At 39.7% G+C, this 18871-nt stretch overlaps 1 protein-coding gene across 5 annotated transcripts in view; it reads right to left on the bottom strand.

The window, feature by feature from the left end:
- LOC140197672 (uncharacterized) overlaps positions 1 to 18871 on the bottom strand; it is a 137400-nt gene that overhangs the window by 75853 nt on the left and 42676 nt on the right. For 3 of the 5 annotated variants that reach the window (XM_072257966.1, XM_072257967.1, XM_072257968.1), the window contains exons 3-7: positions 15938 to 16020; positions 13077 to 13189; positions 10962 to 11058; positions 8987 to 9281; positions 7435 to 7566 (exon numbers count right to left, since the gene is read on the bottom strand). In XM_072257966.1, the coding sequence (XP_072114067.1) occupies positions 7435 to 7566; positions 8987 to 9281; positions 10962 to 11058; positions 13077 to 13189; positions 15938 to 16020 (720 nt within the window). The other 2 variants (XM_072257970.1, XM_072257969.1) reach the window with 2 other exon arrangements.

The raw sequence follows: 18871 nt of genomic DNA, 5'->3' as shown, positions 1-18871 counted from the left end.
CTCACAAACATGGGATCAATTCTACATATGATAATTTTCCTTAAATTATGTTTTACTCTATGAATAACTAATCCTGTCCATTAATATAAAACATCACAGTGCTTTGTTGGTTCAACTAAGTTTTGGAAAGCTGTCTCAAATCCATTCCATGAACTTATCCTCTAGCGTCGAAACTACTTTGTCCAGTTAGTTTAGTTTGGTTCAAACATTCTAGTTCACTTTGCTAAAAGTTATAACACTGTGACATTTTAAAGTGATTCATGACAGAACCTGTTTTTGCAGTTCATAAATAAAATTTCAGTATCTTCAAAAATATTTCAAGCAGACTAATTAATCATTTTTTTTTGCTTTCAGAATAAAAAGAATCACAAATTGTCCAAATAAAGGAACCATACCATACTGGAACTTTTCATTTACACAAGCAGACTGAATTAGCATTAAAAAAAAAGGATGCCATTCTGGTCAGCTTTAAGGCCCAACCTGCTTGGCTTTATGTACGATTCGGAGATCCTCTCCTGAACAGTCTTGTGGGCAATTCTGTCTAACAATCCAATTTAAATTTTGAAACAAACCACAATCTCTCCTATGGATTGGAAAATACTGCAATTTCTGTTCATGCTGCAGGTGTTAAAATACAAACAGTTTGTTTTTCAGTCATTCAAACCTCAGCTTGGTGAAAGAAAGGTGAATCTTGCAGATTCACAGATACTTAAAGCATCTGTCCATCCATTTCTCCAGACGTAGTAAGGAATCCAGCAGCAAAGTTCTAACATGCTGAAAAGTGCTTTACACTAAGAAATGGCAACTGAACATTTGAATGGGGTTATTGACTCTGAGTAAAAGATAAATGCACATATAGTTGAGCTATTATAATTTATTCATATTTAATAAACCTGAATTCAATTTATTTTACTTAACTCTTAGATTTTAATTATTCTTAACAAACCATGACACACCCTTAAAGACTGTTTGAAAATCTGTTACCTGGCAAGATAAAGTCAGCTGTTAGGATACTTCAAGACTAAGGCTACGTCTACACTACGCCGGATAATTTTGAAAACACCGGTTTCGAGTAGAAACGACAGGCGTCCACACTAAGCGTTTTTTAAAATATCTCCGTCCACATTAGGCCGATATTTGGGCAAATCTCCTCCTACTGGGCATGTGCAGGACACACAGAAAACAAGGGAAGAAGAAACTGTGTACTTGGTGCGCATTTGTCCGGTTACAGAGTAGGAAAACATCAAAGGAATTGCTCTTGGCGCTCATGCAGGAGGACTTAAAGCTAAAAAAAAACAAATACTGGAGCGTATGGAGGCAACTGACAGGGAGTTCATGGACAGTAGGACCCGGCTGACGATGAACACTGAAAAACTGACTATCTGTGTTGCATTAATAAAACATCTTGTTAAATGTATAAAACATGTCTGCATCAGTGTTATCTTGTATTTCCATACAATGTTACATTAGGCTGTTACACATCTATTGTCAGAGAAGTACTTGCATAAATAGGTAAACCACCTTCATACAAGCAAGGACAGAAAACAGGGCAAAGTGAGTATACTTATTTATTCAGTAAGCTATGGGTCAAAGTATTTGGTGAGTACATTTCTAACTCTTCTGGCTTCAGTCTCATTGCCATCTGTTCTGAATTGTTAGGTTATGTGGTTCAAGAAAACAACGAAATGCCGTGCTGCAGCCATCTGTTCAGGCACGTCATGACAGCGTTTTTAAATAGTCAAAACAGCTCACTTTACAATTTAACTGTCACGCCGTCCACACTGACTGCGCGTTATAACAGCCGTCCGGCAGTGCTTGCGCAGTACTAAGCAGAAGCAGAAAAAGCATTGTTGTTGTGGTGTTGTCATGACAGCATTTTCAAATCTCTCCGTTTACCCCATACACACTACAACGGATATTAGGCGTTTTCAGGTTTATTCACTCTGGAGACCATTTCTGAAAATCTCCGTTTTCGGGGGATGAACACGCCGTTTCAGTGTGGACAGAAGGTCAAAACAAAGAGAAAAAGCTTTGTTTTCAAAATTATCTGGCGTAGTGTGGACGTACCCTAAGCCTTTGTGCTAAAGAACCCATTTCACCTTATGCAATGCTTCTTCAGTGCAGGTTAGCTTGCCTTGGCCCAGGTGACAGTGACTGTGGAAAGCAGGGAGTTTTCAGCTGGCTGAAGGACCCCAGGATATTCTATGCTACTCCAACTCTCTCTCTCTGGACTAGTAAAACCATTGTCACTGTGACAGAGACCTGAATCCAACTGGATCCATAACACTTGTGCCTTGCAATATACCAAATACCTCAGATACCCAGGGAGATAAGAGCTAAAGACGTGTGAATGGGAAAAAATGGTGAGCTGGAAATATGAGAACAAGAGCTTATGAGAACAAGAGAAAAGGATTGAGCTTGTGAAGCAGAGTATAGGGCTAGATGAAAGATTGCAACTAACAAAAAGGCTGATTTGAAATTAAAGCTAATTAATTCTGTTGCACAAGTAAGCCAAATACAACTGGAAGGTAAAGAAAGGAAAGAAATTAAAACGTGCATTACGAGAATTTGAGGAACAAACACCAGGTAAAAACAAAATAGGTGATTGGTGAAATCAGGTGAAGGAGAGTTAGAAAGTTAAGCAAAAACAGAGAAGAGAACAAGTAGGTGAGTATATGCAAGTATATGTTATACCCGGAATAGGAAAATTCAGATACCTTGACCCAAACACACATCGTTTCCACAGATACAGGTCGACCTTCACTAATCTGACTACCTGTAATCCGGTTCCATCGATAATCCGGCACTGATTATGCTTAATGTGATCCTTCTGTAATTCGGCATTTTCACTAATCCGGCACTCCTCAAGTCACAATGGTGCCAGATTAGTGAAGGTCGACCTGTACTGCTTTACCCTTTGAGTTCTTCCAGCAATCTGATTTTTGTTCTGGATTCCAGCATCCAGAGTCTCTTTTGTGTTCCAGCTTCTTAAATCTCTCCATATTGCTGAAATGGCTCACCTCATGTCATTCGAGTAAGTTTTTTCTTTATTCCTCTAAAGTAGGACCCATGGGTTAATGGCATTAAAAAAAAAAGGTCGGGGAACCCCCTCTCTGAAGCTTTGCCATCGTTTTAAAGACATATTCCAGGTGAAATGTAACCAGCATTTTACACCCGCTACTGTAACCTTATTACTTTCATACTGTGCTCTTGGTTTTTCCTTCACTGATAAGGCCACAGTTCCCAGAAGTAAAAAACAACCATAAAGTTATCCTGTCACTTTCACTGAATGGACTTAACTATTCAGGTTAAGCTTCAACTGTACAGAAACTGCATGAATAGTAATCAGAACCATAGAACACCCAATATAAAGCTGTATTCAGGAACTGTATTGGGCTGAGAAGTGGCCGATGGAGTTCAACCCGGAGAAGTGTGAGGTGGTACACTTTGGAAGGACAAACTCCAAGGCACAGTACAAAGTAAATGGCAGGATTCTTGGTAGTGTGGAGGAGCAGGGGGATCTGGGGGTACAAGTCCACAGATCCCTGAAAGTTGCCTCACAGGTGGATAGGATAGTTAAGAAAGCTTATGGGATGTTAGCTTTCATAAGTCGAGGGATAGAGTTTAAGAGTTGCGTGGTAATGATGCAGCTGTATAAAACTCTGGTTAGGCCACACTCGGAGTACTGTGTCCAGTTCTGGTTGCCTCACTATAGGAAGGATGTGGAAGCATTGGAAAGGGTACAGAGGAGATTTACCAGGATGCTGCCTGGTTTAGAGAGTATGCATTAAGATCAGAGATTAAGGGAGCTAGGGCTTTACTCTTTGGAGAGGAGGATGAGAGGAGACATGATAGAGGTGTACAAGATAATAAGAGGAATAGATAGAGTGGACAGCCAGTGCCTCTTCCCCAGGGCACCACTGCTCAGTACAAGAGGACATGGCTTTAAGGTAAGGGGTGGGAAGTTCAAGGGGAATATTAGAGGAAGTTTTTTCATTCAGAGAGTGGCTGGTGCGTGGAATGCACTGCCTGAGTCAGAAGTGGAGGCAGATACACTCGCAAAGTTTAAGAGACTACTAGACAGGTATATGGAGGAATTTAAGGTGGGGGCTTATATGGGAGGCAGGGTTTAAGGGTCGGCACAACATTGTGGGCCGAAGGGCCTGTACTGCGCTGCAGTATTCTATGTTCTATGAAATGTAAATATGCCTCAGGCACCAATTATTGTTTAATTAGATATTACCAAATACTTGTAATATTTACACAATATCAAATTATTGATTTCCATTTAGTAAAGCTCCACAAATGGAGAAAAATAAAGTGCAGACAATAAATGCACAAATTCCTTCTGAAGGCAATTGCCACAAATGTGATGCTAGTACCTTCTAGAGCAGCTCAGTCACCGCCATAACGTATAACTCCTTATCTCACTCCATTTTTCTGAAATTCAAAACTGGTGTCAACTAATTTATTTACTTTTTTATACCTTACATCTGTCCCACAACGTGAGGGAGTAAGAGTCTTTGCATCATAGCTCCATCGCAGTGTGCAGACATGTGAATTTACAAGTCTAGTGTCTTGTAGAAAGAAGCTGACCCGTAGCCTGTTGGTCCTGGCTGTAATGCTGCAGTACCATTTGCCAGACTGAAGCAGCTGAAACAGTTTATGGTTGCAATGACTGGTGTCCCCGATGATCTTCCAGGCCTCCTTTGCACACCTGCTGCTGTAAATGTCCTCAGATGAGGGAACAGATGCACTGAGCTGTCTGTACCACTCTCTGTAGTGCCCAGAGGTCAAGGTTGGGCCAGTCAGGATGCTCTCAATGGTGCCCCTGTAGAAGGTATTGACGATTTGGGGACTCATGCCAAACTTCTTCAGATGCCTGAGGTGGAAGAGACATTATTGTGCTTTTTTTGCCGTACAGCCGGTGCGTACAGTCCAGGTGAGACCTTCAATGATGTGTATACTGAGGAAATTGAAACTGCTCACCCTCTCAACTGCAGTCCCATTGATGTTGAGCCTGTCTCCGTTCCTCCTGCAATCCACAATCAGCTCTTTTGTTTTTTGAACATTGAGAGGTTGTTATCTTGGCACCACTGTGTCAGGATGTTAATCTCTTCTCTGCAGGCTGTCTCATCACCACTAAAAATAAGGCTGATCAATGTTGTGTTATCTGCAAATTTGATCAGCAGCTTACAACTGTGTGTGGCAGCACAGTCATGGGTGTAAAGGGAGTAGAGGAGGGAACTCAGTACACAATCCTTGAGGGCACCTGTGTAGGGCATCAGAGGGGCAGAGGCGAGGGAGCCCATCCTTACACCTTCTGCGATCCCATAGGAAGTCTAGGATCCAGCTGCACAAGGCAGGGTGCAGGCCGAGGTCTCTAAGCTTCCTGTCAAGTCTGGAGGGAATTATGGTGTTCAATGCTGAATTGTATTCCAGCAACAGCATTCCAGGTGACTGAGGATGGCGTCATCAGTGGACTGGTTCCGTCGGTAGGTGAATTGTAGGGAGTCCAGTGTGGGTGGTAGCATGCTGCAAATGTAGTCTTTAACCAGCCTCTCAAAGCATTTGCTTATAATTGCGATGAGTGCAACAGGGCACCAATCATTTAGACATGCTACCTTGGTTTTCTTAGGTACAGGGACAATGATGGACGATTTGAAACAGGAGGGCACTATGCACTGGAGAGGGAGAGATTAAAAATGTCCGTAAACACACCAGCCAGCTGTTTCGCACATACTTTGAGGACCCTCCTGGAATGCCCTCCGGCCCCGCTACTGTGCAGCTGGTTACATGTTGGAATGCTCCACATTCTTCAGCCTTGGAGATGACCAAGGAGTAGGTCTCACTGGCGGCTCTCTTCAGAGGTTCAGTCTTATCAACCTTGAACAGAGCATAAAAAACACTTAACTCATCCGGGAGTAAGGCTGCAATAATGGCTGTACTGCCATGTTTCCTCTTTAAGTCTTGATTGTGTGCAGTCCTTGCCATACGCTGTGTGTGTCATTGTTGCAGAGTTGTGACTGCATTTTATCACAGTGCTGCCATTTTGCCACCTTGACGGCTCTATGTAAATCATAGTGGCATCTCTTGAGCAACCATTGGTCTCTGGAGGTGAAGGCTTTGTCCCTTGCGCTGAGAACAACAGGCACTTAACTATTTATCCAAGGCTTCTGGTTTGGGTAGACCGGAGCAACTTTGGGGAATAATGTCTTCACTGCACTTCCAAATGAAGCTTGTGACCACTTCTGTAATACTCGGAGATGCTCTCAGCTCGAAATACCTCCCAGGTGAAGCGATCAAAGCAGTCTTGTAACATTGAGTCTGACTGGTTGGACCAGCAGTGGATGGTTTTCACTATGGCTGCTTCCTGTTTCAGTTTCTGCCTGTAAGCGGGCAGGAGCAAGATGGAGGAACGATCAGACTTTCCAAACGGAGGGCAGAGAAGTGCTTTGTAGTGGTTGTGGAAGGGAGAGTAGCAGTAGTCAAGTATGTTTTCTCCTCGTGTGCTCACCTCGATGTGTTAGCAGAACTTCAAGTAAGTTGTAATCAACAACGCTTGATTGAAGTCTCCAGCGACGGTGAAAGCAGCCTCTGGGTGTGTCATTTCATGGATATTGATGATTTTACATAGTTCATTGACAGCCAGGTTGGCATCAGCCTGTGGTGGGATATACACAGTTGTAATAATAACAGATGTGAATTACCTAGGCAGCCAGAAAGGTCGACATAGCAGCACAAAGTACTCCAGATCCAGGGAGCAAAAGGATTTGAGGGTGTGCACAAGGATTTGGGTCACACCAAGCATTGTTCACCATGAAGCATACTCCCCCACCTTTACTTTTCCCAGAGAGGTCTTTAGACCCGTCCACTCGGAACACAGAGAACCTGATAGGTTCAATGGCTTGGTCTGGTACCTCCTCCATTATAACCCATTTCCAGATCTCTCTTTTATCTTTAATAGCTGTGGTAGGCTTTTTACTCTCCATCTTAATAACTAAAGATAGATAGCAGCTCTGGATTTAGACTAATTTCTCTAGGAATAAAGACATAAAATAAATATTAAAATATGCAGCCATGCTTAAAAGTTACAGTAAAAAAAATCTATAGCTCATTTGTCAATCAATAGTTCACTGCCCCAAAACATGAATCACTGAAATACATTGGAAGCTTAATGGCTAGCCTGTGCCTCTCACTTAACTGACCACAGGCAGTGGTGCTGACCATAGTTTCAATATCTCTAGGTTGAGGCAGAGATTTCCTATCTTCACAAATTTCCAGCAAGCTCTGAACATGTCAGAGAAGTAGATACCTAGGGTTAAAGGCAATGGTCCAGAAAGACGAAACATCCATTGACAATCCACAGTTAAGGAATTCAGTCTAAAGCTGAGAGAACATTGGTGTGCATTATATATCTAAAGATATACATACTTCTTTCCAAAACAGCTTGGCAAAGTCTTGGGTTCTTCAACTCCTAAAGTGCTTGAGACGATATTCTTCTGTTGAGCTCTTACATTCGGACTCTTCACAGCAATGGGCGTTACACTTGTATTGAAACATAACCTATGAAACGGAATTTTATAAAATGAGCTCAGTAGCAATTTCAAAACCTGCATATGGAAGATATAAACTATACGTTAAAAAATCTGGTACTAAAACACTGGAAATGGAATTTAGAAAAACTAAAATGAACAATAATATTGGCAAATATGTCACAGAAGAGGAACAGGAAACACGAGTATATACCTTGGGAAAAATATACTCCGTTAAAAACACAATAAACAATGACAGCACATCATGAACGATTAAAGATACAAAAGGAAAAAATAGAATGTGGATTTTATATGATCAGCCCCTCAGCCTCCTATGCTCCAGGAAAAGAAAAGTCCATGCCTATCTGGCCTATCCTTCCAATAATTCAAGTACTCCAGTCCTGACAACATCCTCATGAATCTTTCTGCAACCTTTTCAGCTGAATGATATCCTTCCTTGCAGCTGGCTGACCGAACCTGCACACAATACTCAAAAGTGGTCTCACTAAAGACTTGTACTGTTGTAACATTAGCATGGATTTCAAAAGGTTAAGTCCACAGCAGATAAAGCACAGGAATGACTGTGATGATCATAATGCCATTTTAAACAGTACACCTTCTTGTACATAGCTTATATCTCTCTATTCCCTGCATGTTCATGGGTCTGTCAAATTGTCTCATAAACATTGCTATAGTATCTGCTTCCAACTCTTCTCAGCTCTGTGAAAGATAACAGAGAGAGGAGATATGATAATAAAATAAACAATTTACGAGGTTGCCACAACTGCACAATTGCATCTCTCATTTCTCAGGAAAGGATGGTCTCCTTTAGCTTGAAAACTAACATGCTGGTGTTGGCTAATGGACAAGGCATATGAGGGAAGGTGACCAATCAGAGGAGTTTAAAAGATTTCAGTAAGTTTACCCAGTGTTTGTATTTATGGGAAAATGCAGAATTAAAGTTCATCAATGTAAGATAATCATCTCAAAAAAAGTGAATTCAAATCAAGTGTTTTTACCAAAAGAATGAGAGGATAGGAACAGCCTACAACAAGCTGAAGTTAATAGCATCAGTGCATTTAAGAGAAAACCGTATTAACAGATTAGGGAAAAGAAAACAAGATTAGGCTGATGGTTAGATTAAATAGAATAGGAGGCTCAAATGAAATGTCCTCTACTACTTGATGGTTCATTTCTGTGCTGTAAGGTCTATATATTACATTTAGACTTTTTAAAGAGGGATTGTGCTTTACATGTTGCCAGCAACTGTTTTCTTAAACTGTGAATTCTGCAAGTTACTTGTATTTTTAACATGTAATTTTTTTGTAAATTATCCTTGTCAAAAGAATGAGTGGTACTGGAAAAGTTGGAAAATTTGCTACCATTAATATTTTCCTCAAGTCTGTATACTATCACACAATTCTTATTATATTAAGACACTAGTTTCATACCTCATGTTTGGTTTAGAACTTTGCGAAGGTTTTGAGGGATATGGAGTTGAGTTAACTATTGATGTTTCTACATCATAAGTGGTCCCAAATTTTTCTGCAGGGAATGCATCAGCCTCCAATACTAGTGTCTCTACATCAATGAGGAGTGATCCTTCTGGTTCATCAAAATCTTTTCCATCTTCATTAGCATCAGAGATGTGAACACCATCACCATCGGTACCTGCATTGGCTTTGTCAGAAACAATAGCTGCTTGTTCTATCCGAAGAGCAGTCTGCTTTTTTGAACTGCTTGAGCCTTTAAAAGGAGAATACATAAGATGATCATCCCATTAAAATTCTGGAAACAGGAATTTTAAAAAACAATTTTCATTTTAATTGATATGCAGACACAAACGCTAAATGCCAGACACATGGCAAAGTGCAAAGGTCGCTTGTCATCATCAGAAGTCGCTAAAGAACACAACATCAGCAAACTGCTTCATAAACAGCAATACTAGCAATAACTGCACTGAAGTTTAAAGAAGATGATGAACAACAAATAGCATGGTCTACAGAGAATAACTCGTCCTTCAAAGGATTAGCCTCCATATTTGCCCTTATATAATCTGCCTTCTCAATTCACACCCAAGTTGATTTGAAACTTATCGTGTTGAATTCACCAAATATTTATCTATCTGATTTATTTGAAATAATCTGTTGCACCATACCTGAAAAAAAGTGCATACTTGGTGTAACCAACAAAACATAGGGAGTCAAGTAGCACAGCACAAGAAATTCAACTAAACAAGGTAACAGCTGCTAAGATTCTATGTATTAGATTCCTTCACCCCACCCACAAGAAGTTAATACAGGCTGTGGATTTTACAAGTCTTGAAGTTAGAGTGGCAGATGATAAAGAACATGAAATTCAGTCAACATTGCAAAGAATTAACAGCATGTTATTTTAAACATTTTAATCCCTGTGGAGGACTTCTATAAATTTCACAATGAAGGTACCAGTGCTTCCTGGACTTTGAATTTCTGACAAAGTTTAAAAATAATTTTCAGCTACGTGCAAGCTGATCCACCGGCATGCTGTCTTTCTCATCATACTGCATGTGGCAAAATGTATATTAAAACTACAGGGACACAAAGACTGGAGATGCCGAAATGGAACAACACACTAAAAGTGCTGGAGGAACCCAGCAGCTCAGGCAACATCTATGGAAGGAATAATCGCAAAGTTAGGCCGAGACCTTTCATCAGGACTGGACAGTAGAACAGAAATCAAAATAAAAGACTGGGGAGAAGGTGATGAGGAACGTGAGCTGGCAGCAGATATGTGAATCTAGGTGAGGGGAGGAAGATGGGTAGGGAGGGGAGGGGTAGAAGTGAGAATGATGTGAGTAGTTAGAAAGTAATAGGTGGAAGAAGAAAAGGGCAGAAAAAGACGAAATCTGAGGAAAGGACAGTGGACCATGGAATAAATGGAAGGAGGCAGGGACCAGAGGGAGGAAGGTGTAGCTGATAAGTAGGTTGTAAGGAGAAAGAGAAAGGATAATGAGTCAGAAGGATAAGCGAAAACAAAAGGTGGGGTTGGGAAGCGGAGTAGTTACTGGAAATAGTGAAATTTCCGTTGATGCCATCAGGTTCAAGATTACCAAGATGAATGAGATATTGTTCTTCTAATCTACATCTAGACTCAACTTGGCAGTAGAGGAGGCCATGGATAGACATCCCGTTATGGGAATGGGTCATGGAATTAAAATAGCTTGACAACAGCAGTTCCAGACAGAGCAACATGCTTGACAAAGCGAACCCCCTATATGCACTAAGTCTCGCTGATGTAGAGACCATACCTAAGGCACCAGATGCAATAAATGACACCGATAGATTCACATGTGAAGTGCTGCCTCACCTGAAAGGACTGTTCAGGGCAAATACTGCTGAGATGAACTGAACATAAAAAAGACCAAATTAAATAAATAGTACAAACCATTATTTTCTCCCTCCTTTACTGTGTAATATTCTGGTGCCTGATGAGATTGACTACTTTCAGGTGGCTGCAATTGTGTTCTAGTAATAGACTGTTCCTAGGTGCAAAAAGAAATGTTTTTTCAGTATTTTAAAAAATCTTCCCTGCACTTTGAAAATTAAAAATTAACTGTATGCTTGCATCATATAATTTACAATCACTGTTCTGCAGTTCTTAGCAAAAATGGGTATGCCAATAGAAGATGGTTCGCAATGTAACTGTGCTAAAATAACAAGGAATGACAGAGATCCTTTCAACTTTAGGATCTGGCCAGAAGGCAATCCAAAACTGATGGAACACTACTAAATTAAATAGGTCACATTCTCCCTGTGACCACACGGGTTTTCCCCCTACCTCGTCCTACATCTCAAATTCTACTGCACTGGTAGATTAATCAGCTGCAGTACACTGCCCCTAGACTAGACTGGCAGCTGAAACTTGGGGGTGGGTTTGACGGGAATGTGGAACAAATGGTTAAAGGGAAAATTAGTGGAGGACTTGGTGAGCCAACTGACAATTTTCTGGGTTATAATGAAATATGGCAATATGAGTATCATGGCCAATATCTAGCATGCATTACTTAATTACATGAGCACTTATCAAGAAGAATCCAGCAGTAAACAAACCTCAAAACCACAGCTCATGCATAAAAGCAGCTAACTGTGCTTTTTGGGATAATTCCTCAAAATATTCATGGTATTTCTGTGTCTGACCAACATAATATTGCATTTGTTACATTGATAGCTAGGAGGGCCATTTTGTTGAAGTGGAAGGATACATCAGCTCCCACTTTGTACAATGGTTCTCTCAAGTGATGCTATGTCTTAGTTTGGAGAAAATTAGAAGTCAAACCTTTGAACCTTTATTTGATTTTGAGAAAAGATGGGGCTCATTTGCTCGTTATTATCATTTGAGCTAATTGATAGATTTTTTCCATGATCTAATTGTAAATTTTTTAGGATATTTTCTTTTCTTGCTGGCAGTTTGATGTTTATTTTTTAGAAGCTTTTTGTATGACACATGACTCCGGGGTTGTACACCTAATGGGTTTTTTTTTCTCACTTTTTCTGCTTAGGTTTTTTTTGTTATCAAAAAAATTTTTTTCAATCTTTAAGATAATGTCTTTTGAGACGTTGTAGGTGTTGTTACTTCAATGTACTCATGTTATTTCTTTTGTATAACAATAAAAAAGTTTGAAAAGAAAAGCAGCTTACATACAATCCTTAACCACAGGCATTGAGCTTAGCTCCAAAACCCTGGGTATCAGAGTACCTTAAACTGTATTCGTTCCTGAGCAGGTAAAAATAATTTCAATTACCCAAGAATAAAATCTATTATGTTATTCACAATGGAGGTGCATTCATTTGTTATGTGCCAAGTCGTATGACGTAGGCAGCCATGATCTTTCCATGACCAGGGATGTTCTTGGCAAATAATTCTATAAATTATTTCTATAGAAATGGTTTACCATTGCTTTCTTCTGGGCAGTGCCTTTACAAGACTGGTGACTCCAGCCATTATCAATACTCTTCAGAGACTGCCTGCCTGGCGTCAATGGTCGCATAACCAGGAATTGTTATATGCACCAGCTGTTCATACAACCATCCACCATCTGCTCCCATAGCTTCACTTGACCCACATCAGGGGGCTAAGCAGGTGCTACACCTTGCCCAAGGGTGACCTGCATTTAGTGGAGTGCAGGAGTATCTTACACCTCCTTTGATACACGCATCTTCTCCCCACCACCCAAACGGAAACATATCACAAAAAATTATATCTGGTTCCCTTCCACATCCCAAATGTGCGAACTGTTGGATTAACTGGCTGCTACAAATTGTGCAAACTGTGTATAAGTGGTAAGATCTAGTGGTATTGGATGGGAATGTGGGAAAATAAATTATTAAAGGATTAGCATAAATGGGCTTTTGGTCAGTACGAGCTTGGTGGGCCAAAGAGCCTGTTTCCCTGCTGTATCACTCCATCACTAATATCAAATTTCAGTAAAAGACAAGGAAAAAGATAAAACTAAAAAATTAAATTAGAAACTACTTAAGATAAAATAAAATATTTAATCACCTTTTTACACTGAAGATCCTTCGGAGATTCATTCATTGGGTTTTTCCCTTTTGAAAACCTAACTTCAAAATGGGATGTAGAATCTATTTGTGGCCCAGTATTATTAATACTATCTGGAAAAATAATTGAGAATTAATATCTGTCAAACAGTCCATGTGTCATTTTCTCCACAAGATGACAATTTTAACGAATTAGCCAAACGGGTTTCAGCAATGCTGATAGAGACCAACATCAAGATTTCTCAATTTGATATTAGAATGAACAGCAGTTTGCATATACTGTTATTTGTCTAGTAACAGCTTTAGGACTTATTAGTATTTGATGGCCATTACAGGAATTTGCCATACATCTCTACTACAGGTACAAATGTGTTTCTACACATACATCTACAACTTTAAAAAAAAATCCTCTCTTATAGAAGTAGCTTTCTTCCTGCATCAAATTTCAAGATTATTTAGTTTCGTTCTTTAGGTGTATTTGGCAATTCCAGAGGTTGAGTGGTCTTCTCTTTCTAAATTTCAAGATGGAGTCTGGAAGTCAACTGTGAAATCAAGGCAAATTCTTTCAGCTAAAAATAACCTATGTGAATAATCATAGCCATCCAAAATATTACAGAAATACTATAGATTTGGCATCCACAAATGTAAATTTCTCATTCAGGAAGCGAGTGAGACAAAAAGGAGGAAATGGTAGACCTTTTAATAATCTTTTGTTGATAAGATGCCGAAGTCAATATTCAAGGGAGATATGTTCGTATAGAGAAAGTTAATGCAATTACAGCATGTCAACATGGTTTTGTGAAAGGAATACTTTTGACAAATTTGCATTACATCTTTGAAGAGGTAAATAGCAGAGTCAACAGTAAGGAAATCCGATTTAGTACATTTGGATTTCAAAAAGGTATTTGATAAGGTATCACATGAAAGGTTTATGTACAAGACAAGATGCTCAGGATTCTGATAGAAATTTGTTAACACACATTGGTGACTGATTATCACAAAGAGGATTAGAAGAAATGGGTCTTTTTCATATTTTAAGGATATAAGCAGCTTGGAAAGGGCCGGGACAGGCCGAATTAAGGTGGCAGGGCCTAGGCCCAAGAGCTTATCGAAGCTGCAGGGTCCGGTCCAACAGCGAGGAACTACACAAGGTTTGGCTGATTTACATGTCGGGTCAGACTAAAAAGGTCAAGATGTCAGGGCTGGAAGAGAGGTACAGACTAATGTTCAGATCGCTGCTCCATGAGGTTTACTTGTCTGTGCGCTGAACTGATGCCTGCAACTAACAGCTCCTGGATCGGCTGCAGTGACGATAGGCTTTTTGACAGTGGACTCACTTCCATGGACTTAAGTTCTGAATGTTATTTGCTTACTTTTGTTGTTTGCATGATTTTTTTTTACCTCTGCACATTGGGTGTTTGACAGTTTTTTTAAAAATGGGTTCCATTGGGTTTCTTTCTTTTATGGCTGCCTGTAAGGAGATGAATCTCAAGGTTGAATATGGTATACATACTTTCATAATAAATGTAGTTTGACTTTGAAGTACTACGAAGATTGATTCTTGGCCTTCAATTATTTACTATCTATGATAGGAACTACTGGAAAGAAATCAAAGTTTGCTGATGACATAAGAAATTGTAGGAAGGATATATTGCAATGAGGCTATCTGAAACATGCAAAATTGAAAGATAGGTTGAGTGGCGAGTGAAAACTTGGAAAATGGAGTCTAATATAGAAAAAGTACAAAGTCAAGCACTTCAGTAAAATGAACCAAAAACATAACTATCTAAATAGAAGAAGAATGTTGAGACTATTGATTTATAGACCCTTGTTCATGAAACACAGAGTTAGCATGAAAATGCAGCAGGTAGCTGGAAAACAAATAGTAGTTTATGCTTCATTGCAAAGGAACATATTGTTTAAAAATAGCGGAAGTTTTGTTACAATTGCAGAGGATGTTGGTAAGGATGAAGTACTGTTACAGCTTTAAAGCCCTTATTTAAAGAATGATAGGGTTATTTATGAGGGGGTGATCACATTAAACAATAAAAGATCAAAGTGGGGCACAATAGAGTAGATGTTAAGATGGTTCATCAATGGGAGGATTTTAAACTGTGGGTGATCATTTAAAACTGAGGAACACACAACGTTCCTCTCCAAAAGAATGGTGAATCACCTTTAGCTAATATGGCACAGAGGTTTCTCGGGCTGTGGCAGATCAGCCATGATCAAATTGAATGGCAAGGCAGGCAGGCAGGCAGGCAGGCTTGTGGGCCCAGGTGGTCTACTTCTGCTCCTATTTTCTTGTGCTTGTGTTCAGAGAGAGATGCAAGGAGGTTCACCTACTTATCTATCCTTATAGGTGTAATAAACAAAATATCCAAAGAATAACCACAAACATTTATTTCCTATTTCACTTCTCTATTACATGGTCAACATAAGGAGTATAAATTTTTTACCCTCAATTAATTTGTCAAAGATTCGTTCTCAGAAATATTTCTGAAAATAACATCATGCATGAACAAAATGATTACTAGAACGTGAGGCAGCAGAGGAAGAAAGGAGCATTTAACATCAGATCAGCTTTATCTTTGATTGACCTTTCTTTTTATCCACCCTTACAAATTTTCTCTTGCCACTCCTTCAGCACACGCCTCAAACGTTAGTTGAGCACACTGCCACACCACTAATACCTCCCTGGACCACTGCTGAGTAATTTCTAAATAACTTTTCCTTCCAAATCCATCAGATACAGCCAAAATCAGACTTATTGTTGCAAAAGATCATAGTTCAGTAAGTACATTTTGTTTAACCGTTTATATTGTTTAATGGATTGCATTTAAATTGAGTACTTCAGTTCACCTAGTCCAGCCAAGAAGTTGTTAACAATCGCTGATGTGTTTGCATTTTTCTGCAAGATGATGTTCATTGGTTTTCCCGTCAGTCTAGAAAGTTTGAAAGAAATTAAAATAAAACATTATTTTTTTCCTGACACAAATCCAAATAACTTAGCATATTTTGTGAAACCTAAAGATTTAGTTATAAAATTCACTATACAAGATTGCAGCTTTATAAAATAAATGTAGATTACCAATTGTCACCTCTTAGGGCTATAACCAAAATCGGCAAATTAAATATTAGTATGTTATAGTATGTAATATTTTATTGTTGTTAATGACCACTTACATAGCCCATACAATCTATATTCGTGAACTAGTTTCAAGTAATTATACACACTATAAAATAATTTGGCCTGGGATTATTTTTGACCAAAAAAACACAATGAAAGAAGATAAATAGATACTTTATTGATCCCAAAGGAAATTACAGAGTCACAGTAGCATTAAAAGTGCACAGATATACAAATGTTAGAAGAGAAAAAAAATAAAGAATAAGGCAAAGACAAAGAAGTGGCAAATGAAATACAACATTGGAAAGTGTATGGTTTGGCAGAAGAAATAAACGGGCAGACTATTATTTAAATGGGGAGAGAATTCAAAGTTCTGAGATGCAACGGGACTTGGGAGTCCTCGTACAGGATGCCCTTAAGGTTAACCTCCAGGTTGAGTTGGTGGTGAAGAAGGCGAATGCAATGTTGGCATTCATTTCTAGAGGAATAGAGTATAGGAGCAGGGATGTGATGTTGAGGCTCTTTAAGGCACTGGTGAGACCTCACTTGGAGTACTGTGGGCAGTTCTGGTCTCCTTATCTACGAAAGGATGTGCTGACGTTGGAGAGGGTACAGAGAAGATTCACTAGAATAATTCCGGGAATGAGAGGGTTAACATATGAGGAACGTTTGTCCGCTCTTGGACTGTATTCCTTGGAGCTTAGAAGAATGAGGGGAGACCTCATAGAAACATTTCGAATGTTGAAAGGCATGGACAGAGTGGGTGTGGCAAAGTTGTTTCCCATGATGGGAGAGTCTAGTACGAGAGGGCATGACTTAAGGATTGAAGGGCACCCATTCAGAACAGAAATGCGAAGAAATTTTTTTAGCCAGAGGGTGGTAAATCTATGGAATTTGTTGCCACGGGCAGTAGTGGACGCCAAGTCATTGGGTGTATTTAAAGCAGAGATTGATAGGTATCTGAGTAGCCAGAGCATCAAAGGTTATGGTGAGAAGGCGGGGGAGTGGGACTAAATGGGAGAATGGATCAGCTCATAATAAAATGGCGAGGCAGACTCGATGGGACGAATGGCCGACTTCTGCTCCTTCGTATTATAGTCAAATAAGAACTCAATCATTCAAGCAGCATTCCTCGAGGCAAAGGTGTATGCCCATGTTTCAGACTGGAACCCTACAGCAGGATTTTTAGCCAATCATGTAACATGCCTCCCACTACAGATTGGCCACAATACTGCTACACCTTATGTTTCCTGCAAAAGAGAGATTTTCAATTAATATTTCCAAGACTACAGACCATTCCACTGAAGCTATTTAGAAAGCAAATACTTGGTTTTATCAACACACATCAAAGTTACTGGTGAACACAGCAGGCCAGGCAGCATCTCTAGGAAGAGGTACAGTCGACGTTTCAGGCCGAGACCCTTCATCCTGACACAGGGTCTCGGCCTGAAACGTCGACTGTACCTCTTCCTAGAGATGCTGCCTGACCTGCTGCGTTCACCAGCAACTTTGATGTGTGTTGCTTGAATTTCCAGCATCTACAGAATCCCTGTTGTTTACTTGGTTTTATACCCGAATTACTTTCTTAAGGAGAATCTGAGAGAACAGGTTTAATGTAAAGGTATCTCTGTGACACCTTGGATCAGAGGAATTGCACGGGCTGAACAAAACATAACATCAACGTTTTTCCAAAATTAAATTAAATACCAGGGTTCAGAAAGGCTGTATCCCAATCACATACATACACTTCAGAATGGGCGTGGATATATACTTGAAAAGGTAATATTTTAAAAGTTATTAGGAAAGAACATGAGAGGGGGATAATTCTTTCAAAGAAATGCTACAGGCAAAAAAGCCTAAAAGACTCTTTCCATGCATTCAACAATTTTTTTTCATATTTCACATGAAACTGTAAGCAAAATATTCATTAACTGTGTAAAATGCAATGTAAATACTGTGTGCTCATTGATAATTCAGTGTGACAACTATATTGTGGCTCAGAAGGAAAGAACAGGAAAGTTGTAGTGATAGGGGGATCAACAGTTAGTGGGACAAACAAAAGGTTCTGAGGGCAAGAACAAAATTCCCAGATGATATGTTGACTCCTGAGTGCCAGGGTCAAGAACATCTTGGATCGAGTCCATAATATTCTTAAGTGGGAGGGTGAGTACCAGAAGCAGTGGTCCACGTTGGTAGCAATGACATGGGTAGGAAGGGTGAGAAGGTCCTGCAAAGTAAGTGTAGAGTTAGGTGCCAAGTTAAAGGACAGGATCTCCAGGGCTGTGATCTCAGGTTGCTTCCTGTGCCATGTAGCAGGCCAGAAATAGGAAGATAATAGGTGGGGATTTGGTTTAAACTAGAGTTACAGTGGAGTGAGAAACCAGAGCACCAGAGCAGATAATAGAGCGGTGGTAAGGAAAGAAATTGTTAAGCCTACATACAAAGTCAGGAATCAAAAGGTTGAGTATGGTGGGACTAATGTTCTGAGTTGGGTATATTTCAAAGCAAGTACTCTAGGAAAGGCAGATGAGCATAGGGCATGGATCAGTACATCAAATTATGACTTTGTAGCTATTAATGAGACTTGGTTGCAGGAGCGGCAACACTGGCAGCTCAATGTTTCGGGGCTCCTTTGCTTTAGACATGATAGAGCAGGGAAGTTTAAA

The sequence above is a fragment of the Mobula birostris genome, chromosome 5, assembly GCF_030028105.1.
Source record: "Mobula birostris isolate sMobBir1 chromosome 5, sMobBir1.hap1, whole genome shotgun sequence".
Lineage (NCBI taxonomy): Eukaryota > Metazoa > Chordata > Chondrichthyes > Myliobatiformes > Myliobatidae > Mobula > Mobula birostris.
Note: the sequence above shows the minus strand (reverse complement) of the source record. Positions and strands in the feature narration are given on the sequence as shown.